This window comes from Elgaria multicarinata, chromosome 5, assembly GCF_023053635.1.
Source record: "Elgaria multicarinata webbii isolate HBS135686 ecotype San Diego chromosome 5, rElgMul1.1.pri, whole genome shotgun sequence".
Classification (NCBI taxonomy): domain Eukaryota; kingdom Metazoa; phylum Chordata; class Lepidosauria; order Squamata; family Anguidae; genus Elgaria; species Elgaria multicarinata.
In genome coordinates this window covers 48,549,896-48,567,768 of record NC_086175.1, presented here as the reverse complement: position 1 = coordinate 48,567,768, position 17,873 = coordinate 48,549,896, and the positions used below count along the sequence as shown (strand labels likewise).

Below are 17,873 nucleotides of genomic sequence, written 5' to 3'. Positions count from 1 at the left end.
ACTAATAAATACTCTTACAGTCAGGAAGTTCTTTCTACATCTACCTCCCTTTATTTAAACCATGGCTTGCTGTGGGAGAGGGGAGAATCTCATTGCAATTTATTTTAAGCAGCAGTTTCTGCAGCCGAAACTCTCCCCACGGCCTGAGTTCGATCCCAGCGGAAGCTGGTTTCAGGCAGCCGGCTCGGGTCAACTCAGCCTTCCATCCTCCCGAGGTCAGTAAAATGAGTACCCAGTTAGCTGGGGGAAAGGTAATAACAGCCGGGGAAGGCAACGGCAAACCACCCCACTGTAAGGCCTGCCAAGAAAACGTCAGCGATAGCTGGCGTCCCTCCAAGAGTCAGTAATGACTCAGTGCTTGCACGAGAGGTTCCTTTCCTTTCCCTTTTTCCCTCTGAGGAAACCAAAAGGAGTCCGTACATAATCCTCCTCCTCTCCATTTTATCCTCACAACAACAACCCTGTGAGGTAGGCTGGGCTGAGAGTCTGTGACTGGTCCAAAGTCACCCAGTGGGTTTCCGTGGCCAAGTGGGGACTAGAACCTGGATCTACCGACTCCCAGTCCAACACTTTAGCCACTACACCACACTGGCTCGTTATCATAGTGAAGAGTCCAGAAAAATAAAATTAAAGAAACTAAAGCTGTATGCAACAGTAATGCAAGAATGGACACCTCTTACAATTCGATGAATGCAAATCAAATGAAAAGGCAATCATAGGCGGAAATGCAAAGTATACATGTGGGAAAGGGTGCAAGTTACATTGTAAGATAAATTAAGATGCAAATCCCATTCCTAAACTAACAAAAGGATGGTATTGCTACCTTTGGGGAAGTGAGGCAGGGTTCCTGTGCCTGTAACATCACACAGCAGGCAGAAAATCCACAGGTATAGATCTGACAGGGGTAGGAAAAGCTGCACCCATCGGATTTCTGTTGTGTTAAAGATCGTAAAATAAAATGGTGAGAACAACCAGAAGGAAGAGCCCATGAGTGGGTTGCAGTGTGAAGTTCGGTGCAAAGTAGTGTGAGGAGGGAAGAGAAATTCGCTGGATCAGAAGAAGACCGTGTCATTATGACAGGGCTAGACAAACTCCAACTCCCATTGACCAAGCTGGCTGGGACTTACAGGAGTTGTAGTCCAAGCCATCTGGAAGGCACCAGGTTGCTGCCTACCCTTGGTGAAATAATGAAATGGGATGGGGCGCCTATCACGTACACAGCGGATTGCACGCACACACACACACACAGGGCGCAAGAAGGGAGCACAAGGCAAAGGGACGATGCACCTCACCCCAACCACACGCCCGGGCACCATCCCTGGCCGCGCGCGCCCCCTACCCAGCTGGCTGCCACGGCCCAAGTCTGGGCCCGGTCCTGACAAGAAGGGAGCGGCTCAGTCCCGGCGTCAATCACAGCAGCGGCGCTGGCGGCACAAACCCGCCCACAGAAGCCGCTGCGTCCCTCACAGTGTGACCTATCCGGAGAACTGCACAGTCCTTCCCCCGCCCACTTGTATCACGTGGCACGTCCTATCCAATAGAAATTGATTTAGGAGACGAGACTGAGCTGTCGACTCTTTTTTCAAGCCCCGCCTTTTTATTTTTGTTTCTGCCCCGCCGAGGAAAGAGTGGCGGCGGCGCTGGGCGGAGCTGGAAATCTTGGTGCGCCTGCGCCTCCCACCCGGTAAGGAGGGAGAAACGAGGCGGTACCTGTTCCGTGTGGGGCTTATTTTGGGGACGGACCGCAGAAGTGAGGGGGGGAGTGGTGAGTGGTGAGTGTTACACACGTTGCCTCTTATGGGTTCCCGGTGGCGGCAGCTGCTACTGCTGGGGCAAAAGTTTCGCGCCCCTTTCCCTCGGGCTAGCTGTCAGGTGCCTAGTCCGCTCCGGTTTTTGCACGCCTCTGCCGTCACCTACCGTATCCCGGGGTCTGGTGATGGCCCTACTCGGGGAAGGAGAGGTGGAGATAGCAATAGTAGTAGTTGGAGTGCAGGAGACTACGAGGAGGAGGAGGAAGAGGAGGAGGAGGAGGAGGAGGAAGAAGAAGAAGAAGAGCTCGTGGAAGATGAACAGCTGCTGGAGTCGGATTTGCCTCCTATCCCGTTTGGAGCCCAGAAAGTGTTTATTGTACATCCAGCTGTGAAATGGGGGCCAGGCAAGCCGCAGCTTACCACAGGTGTGATGCAAATTCCTAAGAATAGCCTCACATAAGAAGTCAACACAGATGCATTCGACTTTTCCTGAGATTTCCCTCGTGTAGCAACCATGGTTCCTTGCTGTGCTCCCACACATGCCTTATGAATGTTGATGCCATGTGTAGAAATCACCACAAGTCACAGCAGCTGCAAAAGCTGCTGTTGTGGTCGCATGCAGTAGTAAGCCAAATTCATGGTGACTTTTTCATGTAGTGTGTGTATCCCCAGAAGTGTTTAAGGAACAATTATAGCACAGCTAAAAGTCAGGAAGCCTAGCTAAAACGCTGAAGCTCCTGATAGACAGGAGCACAGACCTGCAGATGACAGGTGTGCATATACTGTATCTGTGTCACGTTTGATGGGTTAACGCCAACTTCTGGGTTTACTATATGACCTATGTTTTTAATCGATAGTACACAATTATCAGAACTGGATGGCATAGATAGAACTTGGAATAATTAGCTTGCAGTCTTTTATGTTAACAAACATAGGCCCAAATGTATTAGCAATTCTAGCGCCTTTAATAAAAGAAAACTGAAAACATATGAAGACTAATTGCAAAAGTTTAAAAACAATATTCTTACAGTTAAATTACAGCGTGGGAGTGTTAGAAACTTAATTTTAGATATAGCACAGCATCTTATAAAATATCAGACACCCAATCCTAAAGAAAACAACATAGACAACTTTTTAATGCCCCTACGGTTCAATGCTTGATCATAATGCATAGCAGACTATTAGCTGTTGCAGAGTTCATCAACTGTGACAAGGAATTAGGTGAGGGGGTTTGTTTTGTTTATATTTTTGGTTGATTGGTATTAGTGGTATTATTTTTAAAGAAATGGGCAGCATAACTAGCTCCTCCACTTAGTAAGCATTCTATTTTCTGTAATTATGGGGTAGGAAAGGACTCAAAAGAGCATCTAAGCCTTTTCTGCTTAGCAGTTTTCATTTCTCCCACATATTAATCTGTTACAAATACGGTTAGGATTCAGAGGAATTTTAAGCAATCATAACATAGATTCACGGGACTGGCATCTTTGCTGATAAAAATACAATTCAGTGGAGCAGAACACAGTGTCCTATTTTCCACTGAAACTCTTAACATTGGTTTTCTAATCAGTATGTGCATTTTAATTGTCACTAAATATTCGAATATAATAGTAATGCTACTTCATTTATTCTAGTATGTTAGGTGGAAAACCTGTTGATGAAATGTTTTATCCCTAACCTCAAAGGGATTAACCTTCCAGGGCCTCTTTACATCTATTTTTCATTATAATTATTTATTGATAAGCAAATGTTGGAAATATGTGTCATGTAATTTGTTTGCTCATGTTTTTCCCCTCCCCCAATGTTACAGCTGAACTGCAGCTAGCTGAAGCTGTTGCTCTCATAAACACCATTCAGGACTGGACAGTGTTAGATAAAATAATTCTTTCCACAAAAGCCCCTGACAAGAAATTTATCTTTGGCAAAGGAAATTTTCAACTTCTAACTGGTAAGAAGAAAACTCAAGTTTTGACTTGGTACAAAGTTCTAAAGAAATGTTCTTCTCCTTTTAATATGTAATTGGATTTAATGCTTCACTTTGTAGTTTAAAACCCTGTAGTATCTAATTATATATATTTATTAATCCAGATCAGTGCATTTCAAAGTCTATGAGCCTGTTCAGATGCCACACTAAGCCACTATGGATCACTCAAAACTCAGTCCGTGGTGGCTTAGGGAGTTGTGAGGGGGGGGGGGCCTATAATGGTTCAAGTACCCACCCCCCATACCTGCTTTCTTCAGTGGGGATAACAGGCCACGGGGTGGTTCGTGTGTTATGTGTAGGGTTCCTCGTGGGTTGTGTTGACTGCTACATGAAAAAAAATGGAGTTGGCCAGCAAGAGCATCCACCACTTCCAGTGACACTCTAGCCAGCATGGTTATTATTATTATTATTATTATTATTATTATTATTATTATTATTTATATAGCACCATCAATGTACATGGTGCTGTACAGAGTAAAACAGTAAATAGCAAGGCCCTGCCGCATAGGCTTACAATCTAATAAAATCATAGTAAAACAATAAGGAGGGGAAGAGAATGCCAACAGGCACAGGGTAGGGTAAGCAGGCACAGGGTAGGGTAAAACTAACAGTATAAAGTCCGCACAACATCAAGTTTTAAAAGCTTTAGGAAAAAGAAAAGTTTAGTTGAGCTTTAAAAGCTGCGATTGAACTTGTAGTTCTCAAATGTTCTGGAAGAGCGTTCCAGGCATAAGGGGCAGCAGAAGAAAATGGACGAAGCCAAGCAAGGGAAGTAGAGGCCCTTGGGCAGGCGAGAAACATGGCATCAGAGGAGCGAAGAGCACGAGCGGGGCAATTGTGTGAGATGAGAGAGGAGAGATAGGAAGGAGCTAGACCGTGAAAAGCTTTGAAGGTTAACAGGAGAAGTTTATATTAGATTCTGAAGTGAACTGGAAGCCAATGAAGAGATTTCAGAAGCAGAGTAACATGGTCAGAGCGGCGAGCCAAGAAGATGATCTTTGCGGCAGAGTGGTGAACAGAAACCAACGGACTGATGTGAGAAGAAGGAAGGCCAGAGAGAAGAAGGTTGCAGTAGTCCAACCGTGAAATAACCAGCGCATGAACAAGCGTCTTGGCAGAAGAGACAGACAAAAATGATCGAATCCTGGCAATATTATACAGGAAAAAACGACAAGATTTAGCTACTGCCTCAATATGAGGAATAAAGGAGAGCGAGGAGTCAAATATAAAGCCAAGGCTACGAGCTTCCTTGACCGGAGTAAGCGTAACATCATTGACAGTAAGAGAGAATGAGAGATGAGGAGAAGGTTTAGGAGGAAAAACAAGCAATTCAGTCTTTGCCATATTAAGTTTCAAACGACGATGAAGCAGCCAAGCTGAGATATCTGAAAGACATGCCGAGATTGTTGCCATCACATAACAATGGATGGAATGGCAGGCATGTGGTTTTGCCTCCATGCTGGCCGATGGGATTACTGCTGTCAGCAGTAGAAGGTTGTGGATCTACCCATGTAGCAAGGAGGGGTACGTGAACCACAGCTCACCGTGTGGTTGCCGCTCATGTGATGGGCCCCCTTGCAGTGGTTTTTGTATATGCCTTCCTATTCTGTAATTCACCTACTCACTCTCCCCCTATGTGCATGTGAATGGGTCTTATAACTGAATTATTGCAAATATTAATTTTTTTTAGATGACTCTGTTGAGCATACAGATAATGGGTGGGTTCAGATTTAACAATCTGAGCTCAGTAAAGCCAATGGACGAAGCCAGGTGCATTCATCATGCCTGTGTACTTCCTCCTAGCCCACCTTTTCTCCTTATACACTGGCTTTGTTATTTCTGTAGTAGTTTATTTAAGCCATTAGTAGTTTATTTAAGCCATTTAAGTTTCCCATTACATCCAAACTGGGATACTGGTTTAATCTCCGCTTACTAACCAGCATGCAATGCCAGGTTCAGATATTCATTGTAGTTGAATATCAGCAGATTAGGCCCTTGCAGTGAAGTCAGACTGTGGTCTTCTAAAAGTCTTTCAACCACATTTATCAGATAAACTAAAAATATAATGTTATAGCTAACATAGATTAAATTTTCTTAGCACATGAGTAGTACTAAAACTGCCTCACCTTAGGGTGTGAACTGTCTTTAGGAATGTGATTGATGAGTATTTTTAGGATGGTGCTGAGTGAATAGTTACATAACCTGCTGAAGCTTGCACACCTTTCCTGTGAGTACAGAATAAAGTTTTCCAGTACTTCTGGAAATAAAATTTAAAAAATCATTACAAATTGTTACATAATTATTTATCTTAGTAATTTTATTTTAGAAAAGATTAAAGGATTGCCACGTGTATCATCTGTCTTCGTAAATGTAGAAAGGCTCTCTCCTCTGACAAAGGTAATTACATTTTCAAACTAACAAGCCTCCCATTATGTTTTGAAATCTGCTTGTGGAATATGTTATATATCAATACAGTGTAAATATATCTTCGTAATCTACATAAATCATTGATAGATTGAAGTCAGTAGCCCAGATTAAACTCTGTTTTTATTAACTTGCTACCCAGTGAATTTCAGGCTGCAGTCCTATGTAAATTTAACTGGGAGTAAACAGACTGGAGTAGGATGGGATAGGACTACAATAGAGGATGTTTGATGGCTGCATGGCTACATTTTACCTAGCTTTGAATCCATAATTTGATGTGCATTTTGATCACTGTTGTTCTTTGTTACTACCGTTTCATTCTTTGCCTTATAATGCATACATGACAAACTATTCTAGACACTATTTTACCTTCACCACAAACAATTCTTTGTGAGGAGGTTCCTCTTCTGCAACATAATACAGGCCATTTCACACAATGTAATTAGGCAATATTATCCCCAGAAAACCTGTCTCACCAGCATACGCTACTGGCATTGCGCTTAGGGGCTGCTTATGCTAGCACTACATCAATTACATAAGCAGAGTGGCAGCATTGGATACTGCCCACTTAGTTTCTCCAGTTCAGTAGCATCCACTGGCAGGGGCAGGTAAACTCACTATGCCAGGAATTGGGAATCTCTGGCCTATAGGCCTAATCCCTGCAGAGGTTCTTTATTCAGCCCATAGAACCTCCTTGGATTCCTCCAGGGGGTAGAGCTTGACCCAGGGTGTCAAGCTCTACCCCCTGGAGAGCTTGACACCCTGTGTCAAGCAACGCTGTGAGGATCTTTGTACAGCATATTCTAGAGAGGAAAATTCATCACGATAATGTGGCTTAGGTACAAGTAAAGCCATGTCTAGACTGGCTGACAAAGACAAGGTAAGCATGAGGCTTCTTTTGTGCCTCTTTCAGTGGCATGAGTTGTTCTGAAATGTTTGTGGTAAGATCCTTGAAAAGTCAATTGGAAAATTTCTGGAAGTGGCCATTTTTTCACCCACATATTAATTCCATTTGACTATCAATGCTATCTGGTGAGAAGTACTCTTGCTCTGCACTATGAAGGCATTCAAGAGGCAGCTGGACAACCACCTGTCAGGTATGCTTTAAGGTGGATTTCTGCATTGAGCAGGGGGGTTGGACTCAATGGCCTTATAGGCCCCTTTCAACTCTACTGTTCTATGAAAGCAAGAACGCCCATACGTATTTATCCGTGGTTGCTAACTTCACAGCAGTACTTTCTTAAAATTTTGTGTGCCAACTAAATTACAGCCAGTCTACAAATCTTCAGCTTATTTTATATTTTTAAAGAAAGAATTTGAAAATGCCTGGGAAGTGGCAGTTTTTGACAGATATACAGTCGTCCTTCATATTTTCCGCTGCAATGCTCGGACTAAGGAGGCAAAGCTTCAGATAGCATTGGCTGAAATCCCGCTTCTAAGGTACTCAAACCTGTAACTTGTTTGTATCTCTAAAGAATGGCAAAAACACTTTCAGATAATAACTGCAATGAGGATGTTGTTCCACTTGTCTGTCTAGTGCAATATGTTTATACATATATTTAACTATATTGTAAAGTTTAGATCGGTTTGATTTTTTGAAAGAAAATCTCACTAACAAATATGTAAGTTAAATGAACATTTTTGTTGAAGACAGAATGGAAAACTGATGGTTAGAATGCAACCTTAATTAATAACTTGTTCTATTGGTTTCAGTAGGACTTAGGTATGTGACCAATTTTAGCTGAATTGGGGCCATTGAAACTTACTGTCAAGAGGCTTGTATAGCGTAATATTTACTTGTTCTCTTTCTTTTTCCAGGACCAATGTGAGAAATGAGGTTGCTCAGTTGGATCAGCAGAGAGGCAGCTCAAGATACATTATGGGTTCAGGTAAAGAACATAAGGTGGAAATTATTTGAATGACCTATGTCCCCATTCAAAGGTCACAAAGTACAGTTTTCAGACTTGAGTGTGCTCTCCCCACCACCACCACCAAAACAAGCCATGAAATATTGACATCCTCTTGTTTCATACATGGCTTACTCTCTCAAACTAAGAAATGTTTCTAATCAATGTATTTAATTTAGATGCTTATGGTTTTTTCTGTGTTGGTTTTTTTGTCAATGAAAAATTCTTGCCTAGCTCAGATTTTACATACAAGGCAAGATCTTGCTGGTTCAAGACACAGTCCTGCCAATATTTATCTAACTACTTAAATTGCATCCCAGTCCTAAACACATCAGTTCAGAACTAAGAAGCAGTTTCTACATGCCATGTTACTCTTCTTGTAATGATTGCTCTAGAAACATGCAAAAATTGCTTGGAATTGGTTCTGTGGATTCTCCAGGGAGATCTCTAGAAATAAAAGGGGATCTACTACCGTTTCCACAGGTCAATCATGAAAAATGCACATCAGTGCTAATATGTTCAAGCTGAGAGGCTTTTCTAGCTGCTGTTGATAAATGTGGGCATTCATATTCAGTTTCCTAATTAGTTTTGCATTTTTAAATAAAGCATACTTCTTTATTGTATTGTGTTCCATAAGCTATTGAATCCTTTATTTCCCTCTGAAACTTTTGAGTTCCTTAATAGTATGAATGTTTAAAAATGTAATAACTATCACAATTGATAAGATAGAAATTGTGTTGAAAACTGTGCAGTTGTAGTTAACAAAAATCCTATATTACTTTCAAGATTGTTCCCAATGTATACTTAAATTATTGTAAGAATTTTTGCAAATCAACTTCATCTCTGGTTGTGCACTTACTTACTTTTTTGATTTTATTTAAATTTAAATATTTATAAGTGTGAAAGAGCCTGCCACCTGCTCCTCTTCCTGGTCTGAGTCTGACACCCAGAAATAACAGTCACACCACATGAAGTTCACAGTACTTTATTAATTACAACTAAAACTCTGGTGGAATGCACACGTCCCAGGGCTGGGACACACATAAGGGGAAAGGACACAGCACAGAAACATTTAAGGTAGGAAGGACAACACAACATCCCCACAGTCATACACTCTCCCCTCCCCCCTGCTGAACAAGCAGCCACACTTTTCCCAAGACATCCAGCCCCACACTAACTTTACACAGACTCCACCTCTGTGGGCTAAAAGCCTCACAGACAAAAGAAAATAATTCCCTCTCAGCCTACGGCACCAGAATCCGAACTGCCGCAAGGAACCAGATCACTGGTGCGGCCGAGATCTTTTACCGGCTCAGCTGCACGTACAGCATGACATCATCCCCCAGGTGCAGAGCTGAATGGTTTGAGATAAACAGTGTCCAAGGTCTTTGGCAGAACGATCGTAAGTCTGCCCAGAGACTATTTCTTAAGACCTTAACCACCTCAGGCCCATCACAATAAGCTGCCTTTCTGATGCAAGTCTATCCAAGCAGTGAACAAAATACAAGTGTAAAATACAGCGATGATCATTATTGCTCTGACTTTGTATTTTCCAGGTGAAACTTTCATGGAGATGCAGCTTCGCTTCTTAAAAGAAAAAGAGTTTAAAATTCGAAAGGCTCTAGAGAGGCTTAGAAGAAAAAGGTGCTTACTTCGAAGTCAGCGGAGAAAGCGTGAATTTCCTACTATTTCAGTAATGGGCTACACTAATTGTGGTAGGGAGCAAATGTATGTTGAAATGTATATGTTACTAGTATTTAGGTACTTGGTAGAAATTCATTTTAGTATGAGAAGACCTTTGTTTAGGCGAACTTTCATTCTTGGAATTGTATCCAGTAATGTTTTCTGCTTGTACAACAAGTTCTGAGGTATGCACAAGGGGACAAAATCCAACTAAAATTCTGCTTGTGCACCGCTTGCAGATCTTAAGTTTACTAAGTGGTCCCCTAGCATTTGCACAATGGCAAAAGCTAGAGCTCCACTAGCACAGCAACTTCTTCCACTAATTGTACGTTGGATTTAGGCCTTGGACTGTAAAATGTTCACATACTCTCATGAAAGTACAGAAAAGTGCTTCTTTTTTTTTTAGTTGGATGGGTCACACACCTAAAGTCTTTTGGGTTGGATCCATATTTAAGTTAAGTCCCATTGATTTAGTGTGTCTTTTCTTAGAATGACTAAATCTGGATCCCACCACAGTGTTGATAAATATTAGTTCCCATTTATTGGTGGAAATTCACATAGTGCCTAAGGAAAGATTATTCCTTATTAAAACATCCATCAATGAAATATTTATTAATTTTTCCAGCTTCCATAGACCAGGTTCGCAAAGGCCCACCTGGTGTTCTCTATGTGCACTAGGGGTTTTCAGCCCCCCACCTTGAACCGCTGCCCCTTTGGAAAGCTCCAAGTGGCTTGAGGCACTGCAGTAGGAAGGAAAAATGGGGACCCCCCTTCCATGTACACATTTCTGCACACCCAAGGGATTCTGTAATACCAGGCCACAGAATCTGATAGTAGAATGTATAATTGTTTAGAAGTTACTGGAAGGGAAATTCAGTTGGAGGAAATATCTAAAGTCCAAAAATCATTTTAGGGGCTCGTTACATGTAGACTAAGATATGGTAAGGACATGGTCACCCAACTACAAACCTGTAGTTGTATTTGTGCTGCTTATCTCTATATTAGTCCCATTCCCATTGACTTGCCTCTTTTACAATAGCAGCTAGCTTTAAATATTATGCCGTGATTTATTCTAGGGAAAACTACTCTTATCAAGGCCCTTAGTGGAGATTCAGGACTACAGCCTCGAGATCAACTCTTTGCCACATTGGACATTACAGCTCATGCTGGCTACCTGCCATCACAACTGGCTGTTCTGTATGTGGATACTATCGGATTTCTCTCGCAGTTGCCCCATGACCTTGTTGAATCATTTTCAGCTACATTAGAAGATGTAGCCTGTTCGGTAGGTTACAACCTTGAGTACCGTTTTTTCTTGGTAGGAAGATGGGGTACAAATCAAATAAATAAATAAAACCACTATCGAACATATATGGATTTTGAAAGCCAACAAGCATCTTAAGATTAGTGCATCGTTACTAAGGGATTCATAGGCTTTGTGCAGGAAGGGCTTGAGGAGTGCAGCCTAGTGACCTGATTTGCACGACACGGCATGGCTGCAGAGTACCTGCAGGCAGCACTTCGCATATCTAAGCCCCACTCAGTGGGTGTTTTGTCGTATGAACCCAGTGAATGTGGTTTAATTCTCACATAACTCATTGTCTGTTCTAGAGTAATGCAAGGGTTGTTTAACCCTCACTTAATCCACACTTGCCATTCTCGCACAACACAACAACCCCCAAGCAGGGGGATTGAAATGACTAGGTTTCTTAAGGTCTACGAAAGAAAGAAAGAAAGGCAATTCCTACTTCTTGGAAAGCAGAGTCACACTAGAGATCAGCCATATAATACTCCACCTAGACCTTAAATTTAATTTTATACTTCATCCAAAAGCAATACAGAACACTATAACTCCTTTTTACTTCTATTTTTTAAAAGTCAAATGAGTACCTAATTGGACATGCATATTATTTGTTGCTAGGATTTAATTGTCCATGTGAGAGATATTAGTCATCCAGAGACCAGCCTCCAGAAGAAAAGTGTATTATCTGTTCTCAGGAATCTTAATATTCCCAGCCACCTACTGGAATCAATTATTGAAGTTCACAACAAAGTGGATTTGATAGAAAGGTAAGAGGTAGCAGAACTTTCAAAATACAATAGTACTTTGTTTTGACTATTACAGTCAGCTAATAAGTTAAACCCAAGTACTGGAAGGAAATCTATAAGCAATGAATTTCAGGTATTTGGCCAGAATTCTGTATTGCTGGCACGATGCTACAAGCCTGTCACGCTGAATTACAACAGAAGTCATTACACCCAACGAGACTCTAAATTAAGGCACTGAAACCACAAGATTAAACAAATGTAAGGTGTAATTCAGTGCAAGAACATTGTGTTTATATTCCATTTATTTCCTTAGTCTTCAACATATCTAAATGTAAGCCAGCTCATGGCCTTAAACTGGCTTTACTGGTTTATGAATTAGTCCCTTCACTTAATTGGGCTCAGACTTGGACAACTATTTGCGATTTGGACAATTGCACTAATAGGTAAATGGGACAACAGTGAAATAATTGTTTAAATGTGTGCTATTTTTGAGAAGCAATGGAACTTGAGCTAACATGATAATGGAAGGGTTGATGCAAGAGAAGGGATTCTGCGGATTCCTTCAGTATTGTTGGTACTAGGTAATGGCAAGAGCCAGAGACAACCACATGTTCACACAACAAGTTTGATTAATTTTCGTACCTTTCTGGCCCGATCTGGTGCTTCTGATTACCCCAATGATTCTATTGGAGCTTCACACTAGAGCATTCTCTTAGAATAGGGTGTTAAGATGGTATGGCCAACACCCAAGTTAAAAATACGCCTTTTATTTGGAGTAGAAGAAAAAAAGGAACATCAGTTTCACTATTATGCAACAGTATGTGTCTGACACACATATAGGCCTTCTACATTGATGGAGGGTGATCTACTTCACACTTACGTTTCTCAACTACGTTGCTTCTTGTGCCAGGACCAGTCCTTTGTGACTTCTGCTTTCTTCTAGGTATCATCCCAGTGAACCAAACACTATTGCCATTTCAGCCCTCCTTGGGCATGGTTTAGAAGAGTTGAAAGAGGAAATTGAGAAGAAACTTTTGAAAGTAACTGGGAAAAACATTCTGACAATTAAAATCAATTTATCTGGACCTCAGCTCAGGTAAGCAAGTGTGATGATTGGCTGGAGGGAAAATGCCAATCAGGGAAATTAATACCAAGGATCTAGTTCAGCCTTCCCCAGCCTGGTGCCTCCCAGAATCCCTCAGCCACCCATGTTGAAGTCTAACACATCTGGACAGCACCCAGTTGAGGGAGGCTGATCTATATATCAGACACAGATAGCTTGGGGTGAGGGGATGCTACAGCAAAGCTTTAGCTAACTTAAAAAATAATTTCTGATCCAGTACAATATTCCTTTTTCTTGCTAAACGCCCTTTGTACACAAAGCTGCACTTTAGCTCTGCTCTGTTAGTTGTTGTTATTATTATATAGCACCATCAGTGTACATGGTGCTGTACAGAGTAAAACAATAAAATAGCAAAACCCTGCCGCATAGGCTTACATTCCAATAGAATCATAATAAAACAATAAGAAGGGGAAGAGAATGCACCAAACAGGCACAGGGTAGACTAAAACTAACAGTATAAAAGTAAGTAGTTGTGTTGTAACTGCTAAAGCTGAATGTGTTTCCCTCCTTTACATTGTGTTCTCAGGTGCTGCTCTCCCAGTAGCATAACCAAACTATGGCTACTGCAGTAAATGCCATTGACCAAATTTACAATCTAGGCTGCAGTGGCAAAACTGCCATGCTTAAATGAAGGAGAGAAGTCTATTCATTATAATGGATCTCCTTGCTGCGCACTTCACACAAAGCTTTTATAGAGCAACACGCCTCAGGAAACTATGATTTTTTGGAAGGCCCTCAAACTAGAATTACAAACCAAGATCATTCCTGCTTTTGGACTTTTAGACAAATGAGGGAATTATCCATTAAGCGGAGCATGTAAGGGGGCGGATTGTGCAAGCACAGGGCTCATTCCTAATCTTCCAAACCATGGTTTGGAGAGGCCTTTCCCAAAATGGTTCTTCCAGATGGTTTAGACAATAAATCAAGGAATCTTGGACATTGTGGTCCGAAACATCTGGAGAGTACTACATTAGGGAAGACTGGTTTGGAGGATCAAGATGTCCTGTTTGCATGCAGTCAATGTCTATGAGACTGATTGTGTTTTACTGTTTCAGTTGGCTCTACAAAGAAGCAACAGTGCAAGAGGTTGATGTTGTTCCTGAAGATGGTACAGCCAATGTGAAGGTGATCATAAGCAGCTCTGCCTTGGGCAAATACAAAAGACTGTTTCCTCGATCAAGTTTTTCTTCTCAAAATTAACAAGATATATTCTCTGTATGGGTGAAAGCCCCTGTTTAATGGGCTTTTACAGGAGTATTTTTAATAGAATCAAAAAAGTGAAGTGTGATTCCCTAGAATTCAGACCTTCATCCTATCTTTGTTTCAAACTAACCAGCATCTGCCATTTAATTTTGATAGAACCTCTGAAAAAAAGTTCATTGTGGAAATGTTCTGAGAAACTTCCAACATCTTTCCATTTGAAGAATCACACAAACCAAATGATCAAAGATGCTTGCTCCACATCATCTATACCCTTAGAAATGTGATAAGACCAACACCATCTTGCCTCGGCTATGGGGTGGTATATAAATTTAATAAATAAATAAATAAATTATAGCTGATTGTAACAACCTTACAACATTAAGAATTAGTGCCTGAATTTCTTTGTTTGTTTTCCTTTAACCTTCCCATCCCCTGTCCTCTTCTGCGTTGTCTGTTTAGATTGTAAGTATGAGAACAGGCTCTATGTTGTGTTTATTGATATGTAAGATACTTCGGGAGGCTTTCTGTTTGATAAGAGGGGTACAAATGCTTTTAAGGGTGCAATCCTATCAATTGCATCCTTAATGCTCATTGTTTCTGCCACATCTCCTGCTCTACATTTTAGCTAGACCCATCTAGCTGAGGAGGGGGGGAGGGAAGGAGGCTGAAGAGGGCTGGGGATAATGTAACCTGGCCCCTCCCTGCCCACGGAAATGACCCCTTTACCCCCCTCTCTGAGGTTCCTTTTGCAGCCTTAGAGAGGTGGTTCTCTTTGCATCAGGGGGGAGCGTGGATTCCTGGACCTGAGGTTGCTGTCTAGGATTGCCTCCCAGTTAAATAACTTCTTCTGTAATAAAACCACCAAGCCTTCACAAAGTGACAGATCTGCTCCATTACTTATGCAGGGATAGTTATACATTTAAAGCATTTGACTGTGCTTCCTTCACTTAGTGACAAGTAAAAGTAAATTATATCTTAGTACAGAATGTGTCTTGATCACAAACATGCAAGCAACATCTATACTAGAAACATAAATACATCTTGTTTCCTTATTTGAGGTAACAGATTTTACTTTGATCCCTTAGGACCAATGCACACAATACTACTGTTTTTCAGGCAAGTAGTCCCGCTCTCCCTTCTTCCTCTCCGTTTTACTCACATGTTTATGTGAGTAAATATAATGGATTAACTGAGCCATATCAAGAATATTAGAAGTAAATCTCCATCACTTTTTCTAGCTACAATATGTTGCAATGTTTATTTCACATAGTATACTTGCATTTGTGAACACATAAGTGGAAAATGTTGGGACTGCAGAGATGGACAAAAATTGTACAGTGTGAATCCGTCATAATATAAATTAGTCTTTGCGTTTATACCAAAATCTAAGTTGAGAATGTCGAACATCAGATCCAGAAATGTCCATCCAGGCCTCTTGGGTTCCCCATGGGTCCCTGCCCTTTCCCCTCACCCCCAATTATTTGGTTGTTCCCTGGCTTTTATGCAGTTCCTTCCCCAGTCCTAAAGGTTGAAATGCTTATCCTAAGTCTTAGTTGCAGGCAGTAAGAGCTTTAAGCTAAAAGATACCCTTGTATTTTCTTGGTCCCAGCCCTTTTATTCCATCCACCACTCAAACGTGCCCCCTAAGAGTTTCTTCCCTTGGATCCAGATTTACGTTGGGTCAACTGCACTGAAAGAAGTGGACTTCTCCACTCCCTCTTTCCTGTGGCAGTTCAATCCCTTGAAAATACAAATCAGGAAACCCTGCTAAATAGATTGTGCTGCTCAAAATTCAGGCAAACCTAAACAAAATTTAGGTTTCAACCAAACCTAAAAATAAAAGATGTACTGGTTCATTTTTCAATAGACTTTTATAAGACTTTGTTTAGCTGAGTAGAGGGTTCTTTTTGAAAATGCATTTTCTGTTATTTAGGGGTGGTATCCCATTCAATTCAATGGGTCTACTCTATGTAGGACTAATATTGGATACAACACATGTATTGAGTATAGGATCACATATGGCCCATGAGGATTGCTATTTAGATGAAAATAACAGATGTTATAAAATTGGACCCTGTAGCTTAGGTTCTGAATAGTAAAGAGCATATAGAGGAATAGAAATCTAGTATTCCTTTGATTAGCAGCTAGCAGTTGCTATGGGGCTTGTTTATCCTGGGGATCCATACCTGTCATGATTAGGGTAGGCCCATTGAAATTGATGTGAGTTATGATTAATATATCTCCCACTGATTTCAATGGTTCTACTCGAACCATGATGAATATTCAATCCAGTATTTAAGTTGTCATGTTAGATCAATGTTCTTTTCACCCAAGGACGAGATCCAAACAGCCCTGTTCCCTCTGGCATTCACACATGCTAGCAAACTGATGCAAAACACATCAGTGAGACTTCTTTTATTGAGGAAAACACATGGCAGACAAGCCTAATGGTTACAGTCTCCAAAACACACTTAAAGCTGAACGATGGTTAGAAAACTTTAGGCTCTTTTTTTCTGAAACAATCCTTAAGGCAAACACTTGCGGGGGTGCGGGTGAATAGACAGTAACCGCTCTGAACTTCTCTAGATGCCGCTTACGCTGGCACCTCAAAGGAACATGGCCAATCTCCTAAAACAAAGGCCCAGGAAAGGTTTCTCTGAGCCACCAGAGCTGTGCAGAGAGATCCATCACGCACTTGTCAATCTCAGACTACCACTACCACTACTGAGCTGACCCTGTTACCACGACTTCAGGAAAGGTTAAACCTCAAACCCAGGAGTCGCATCCTTCTGCTAAGGACTGGGAACTCCCTGCCACCTGCATCTGGGCACAAACACAGAATCCACAGCATATGCAAGTCCAAGTCTATGAAAAGCCTCACTTCTTTTCATAGCACAGTTCTTAGACATCCAAAGTCCAAATAGCAAAGCATCCGTGTGCAGAGTGCTTTCAAAGTCCCTAGCGGAGATGGAATCCAAAGCAGGAGGGAGGTCAGGCATTGCTTCGAGAGATGAAACCCAGCAAAGCTTTTTCAGCTTTGCATGAGCATTTAAGGCCTATTCAAAGCCACTTGACAGGTCCCCTGACCTATAAACCAGGCCCACGTGCGAAGAGGGTGGGATGTTACAACCCACTTCGAAGTGCGGTTCCCATATTTTCCAAAACACTCTGAAGTTCCCAGAGAACCAGCAGCTTCAAGGCCAGAGACAGGGAGTGAACAAGCTACTCCCATGAGAACTACTTACAGAGATAAGCTTACAGAGACATCTGACATTCTCAAACCATTTCCTAATAAATCTACCCACTAGGTACAAGGCCGGCCTTGTACCTATACCTGACATAAGTGCATCATTAGATTCTGATCAAGTGAAATTGACATCAGATAAAAGGATTAAGTGGAGTCCTTTATTACAAGCAGATCTTCAGTAGAGTCTTTATTCATCTGAACTTCTGACCCTAAGAAATTATCTCCTCCAAGGATAAATTAATAAATTTTCTTAGACCTTTTTTATTGAGGTCAAAAAGGGTCCTCGGTCAAGAATCCATCAGACTAAAAAGGAAAATTCATGGTATAAGGATTGCAGGGCAATCTAAAAAGGCAAATGGAGAGTATTATTAAAGACTATCGTACCAAAACCTCCCTAAAATACCTTTAGAATTCTACGATTTACGTATGAAATATAAAAAATTAATGAGAGAGAGAAAAAATAGCTATTATATGGATCAGTGGAGGGAACTCAGTCTAGCACTTC

General features: G+C 41.4%; 2 protein-coding genes across 3 annotated transcripts in view; one reads left to right on the top strand and one right to left on the bottom strand.

The window, feature by feature from the left end:
* LOC134398798 (cohesin subunit SA-2-like) overlaps nt 1-1,409 on the bottom strand; it is a 60,541-nt gene extending 59,132 nt beyond the window's left edge. The window contains exon 1 of the mRNA XM_063126320.1: nt 1,340-1,409. The gene's annotated coding sequence lies outside the window, so the exon portion shown is untranslated. The remainder of the gene's footprint in view (nt 1-1,339) is intronic.
* Nucleotides 1,410-1,716: 307 nt separating this feature from the next.
* Nucleotides 1,717-14,409, top strand: GTPBP6 (GTP binding protein 6 (putative)). Of its 2 annotated transcripts, XM_063127507.1 has the most exons (10): nt 1,717-2,176; nt 3,559-3,696; nt 6,059-6,129; nt 7,466-7,596; nt 7,975-8,045; nt 9,620-9,778; nt 10,823-11,031; nt 11,668-11,816; nt 12,739-12,891; nt 13,974-14,409. In XM_063127507.1, exons 1-10 carry the CDS (start codon nt 1,798-1,800, stop codon nt 14,116-14,118), a joined length of 1,605 nt encoding a protein of 534 aa, XP_062983577.1. In that variant the 5' UTR covers nt 1,717-1,797; the 3' UTR covers nt 14,119-14,409. The 2 variants fall into 2 exon arrangements, with proteins under 2 accessions (XP_062983577.1, XP_062983578.1); XM_063127508.1 differs by lacking the exon at nt 3,559-3,696.
* The last annotated feature ends 3,464 nt before the right edge of the window (nt 14,410-17,873 follow it).

Coding starts and splice junctions, on each gene's coding strand:
- GTPBP6 (XM_063127507.1), top strand. CDS start 1,798: ATGGGTTCCCGGTGGCGGCAGCTGCTACTGCTGGGGCAAAAGTTTCGC. Junction 3,697..6,058: donor AAATTTTCAACTTCTAACTG/GTAAGAAGAAAA, acceptor ATTTTATTTTAG/AAAAGATTAAAGGATTGCCA. Junction 12,892..13,973: donor TTATCTGGACCTCAGCTCAG/GTAAGCAAGTGT, acceptor TTACTGTTTCAG/TTGGCTCTACAAAGAAGCAA.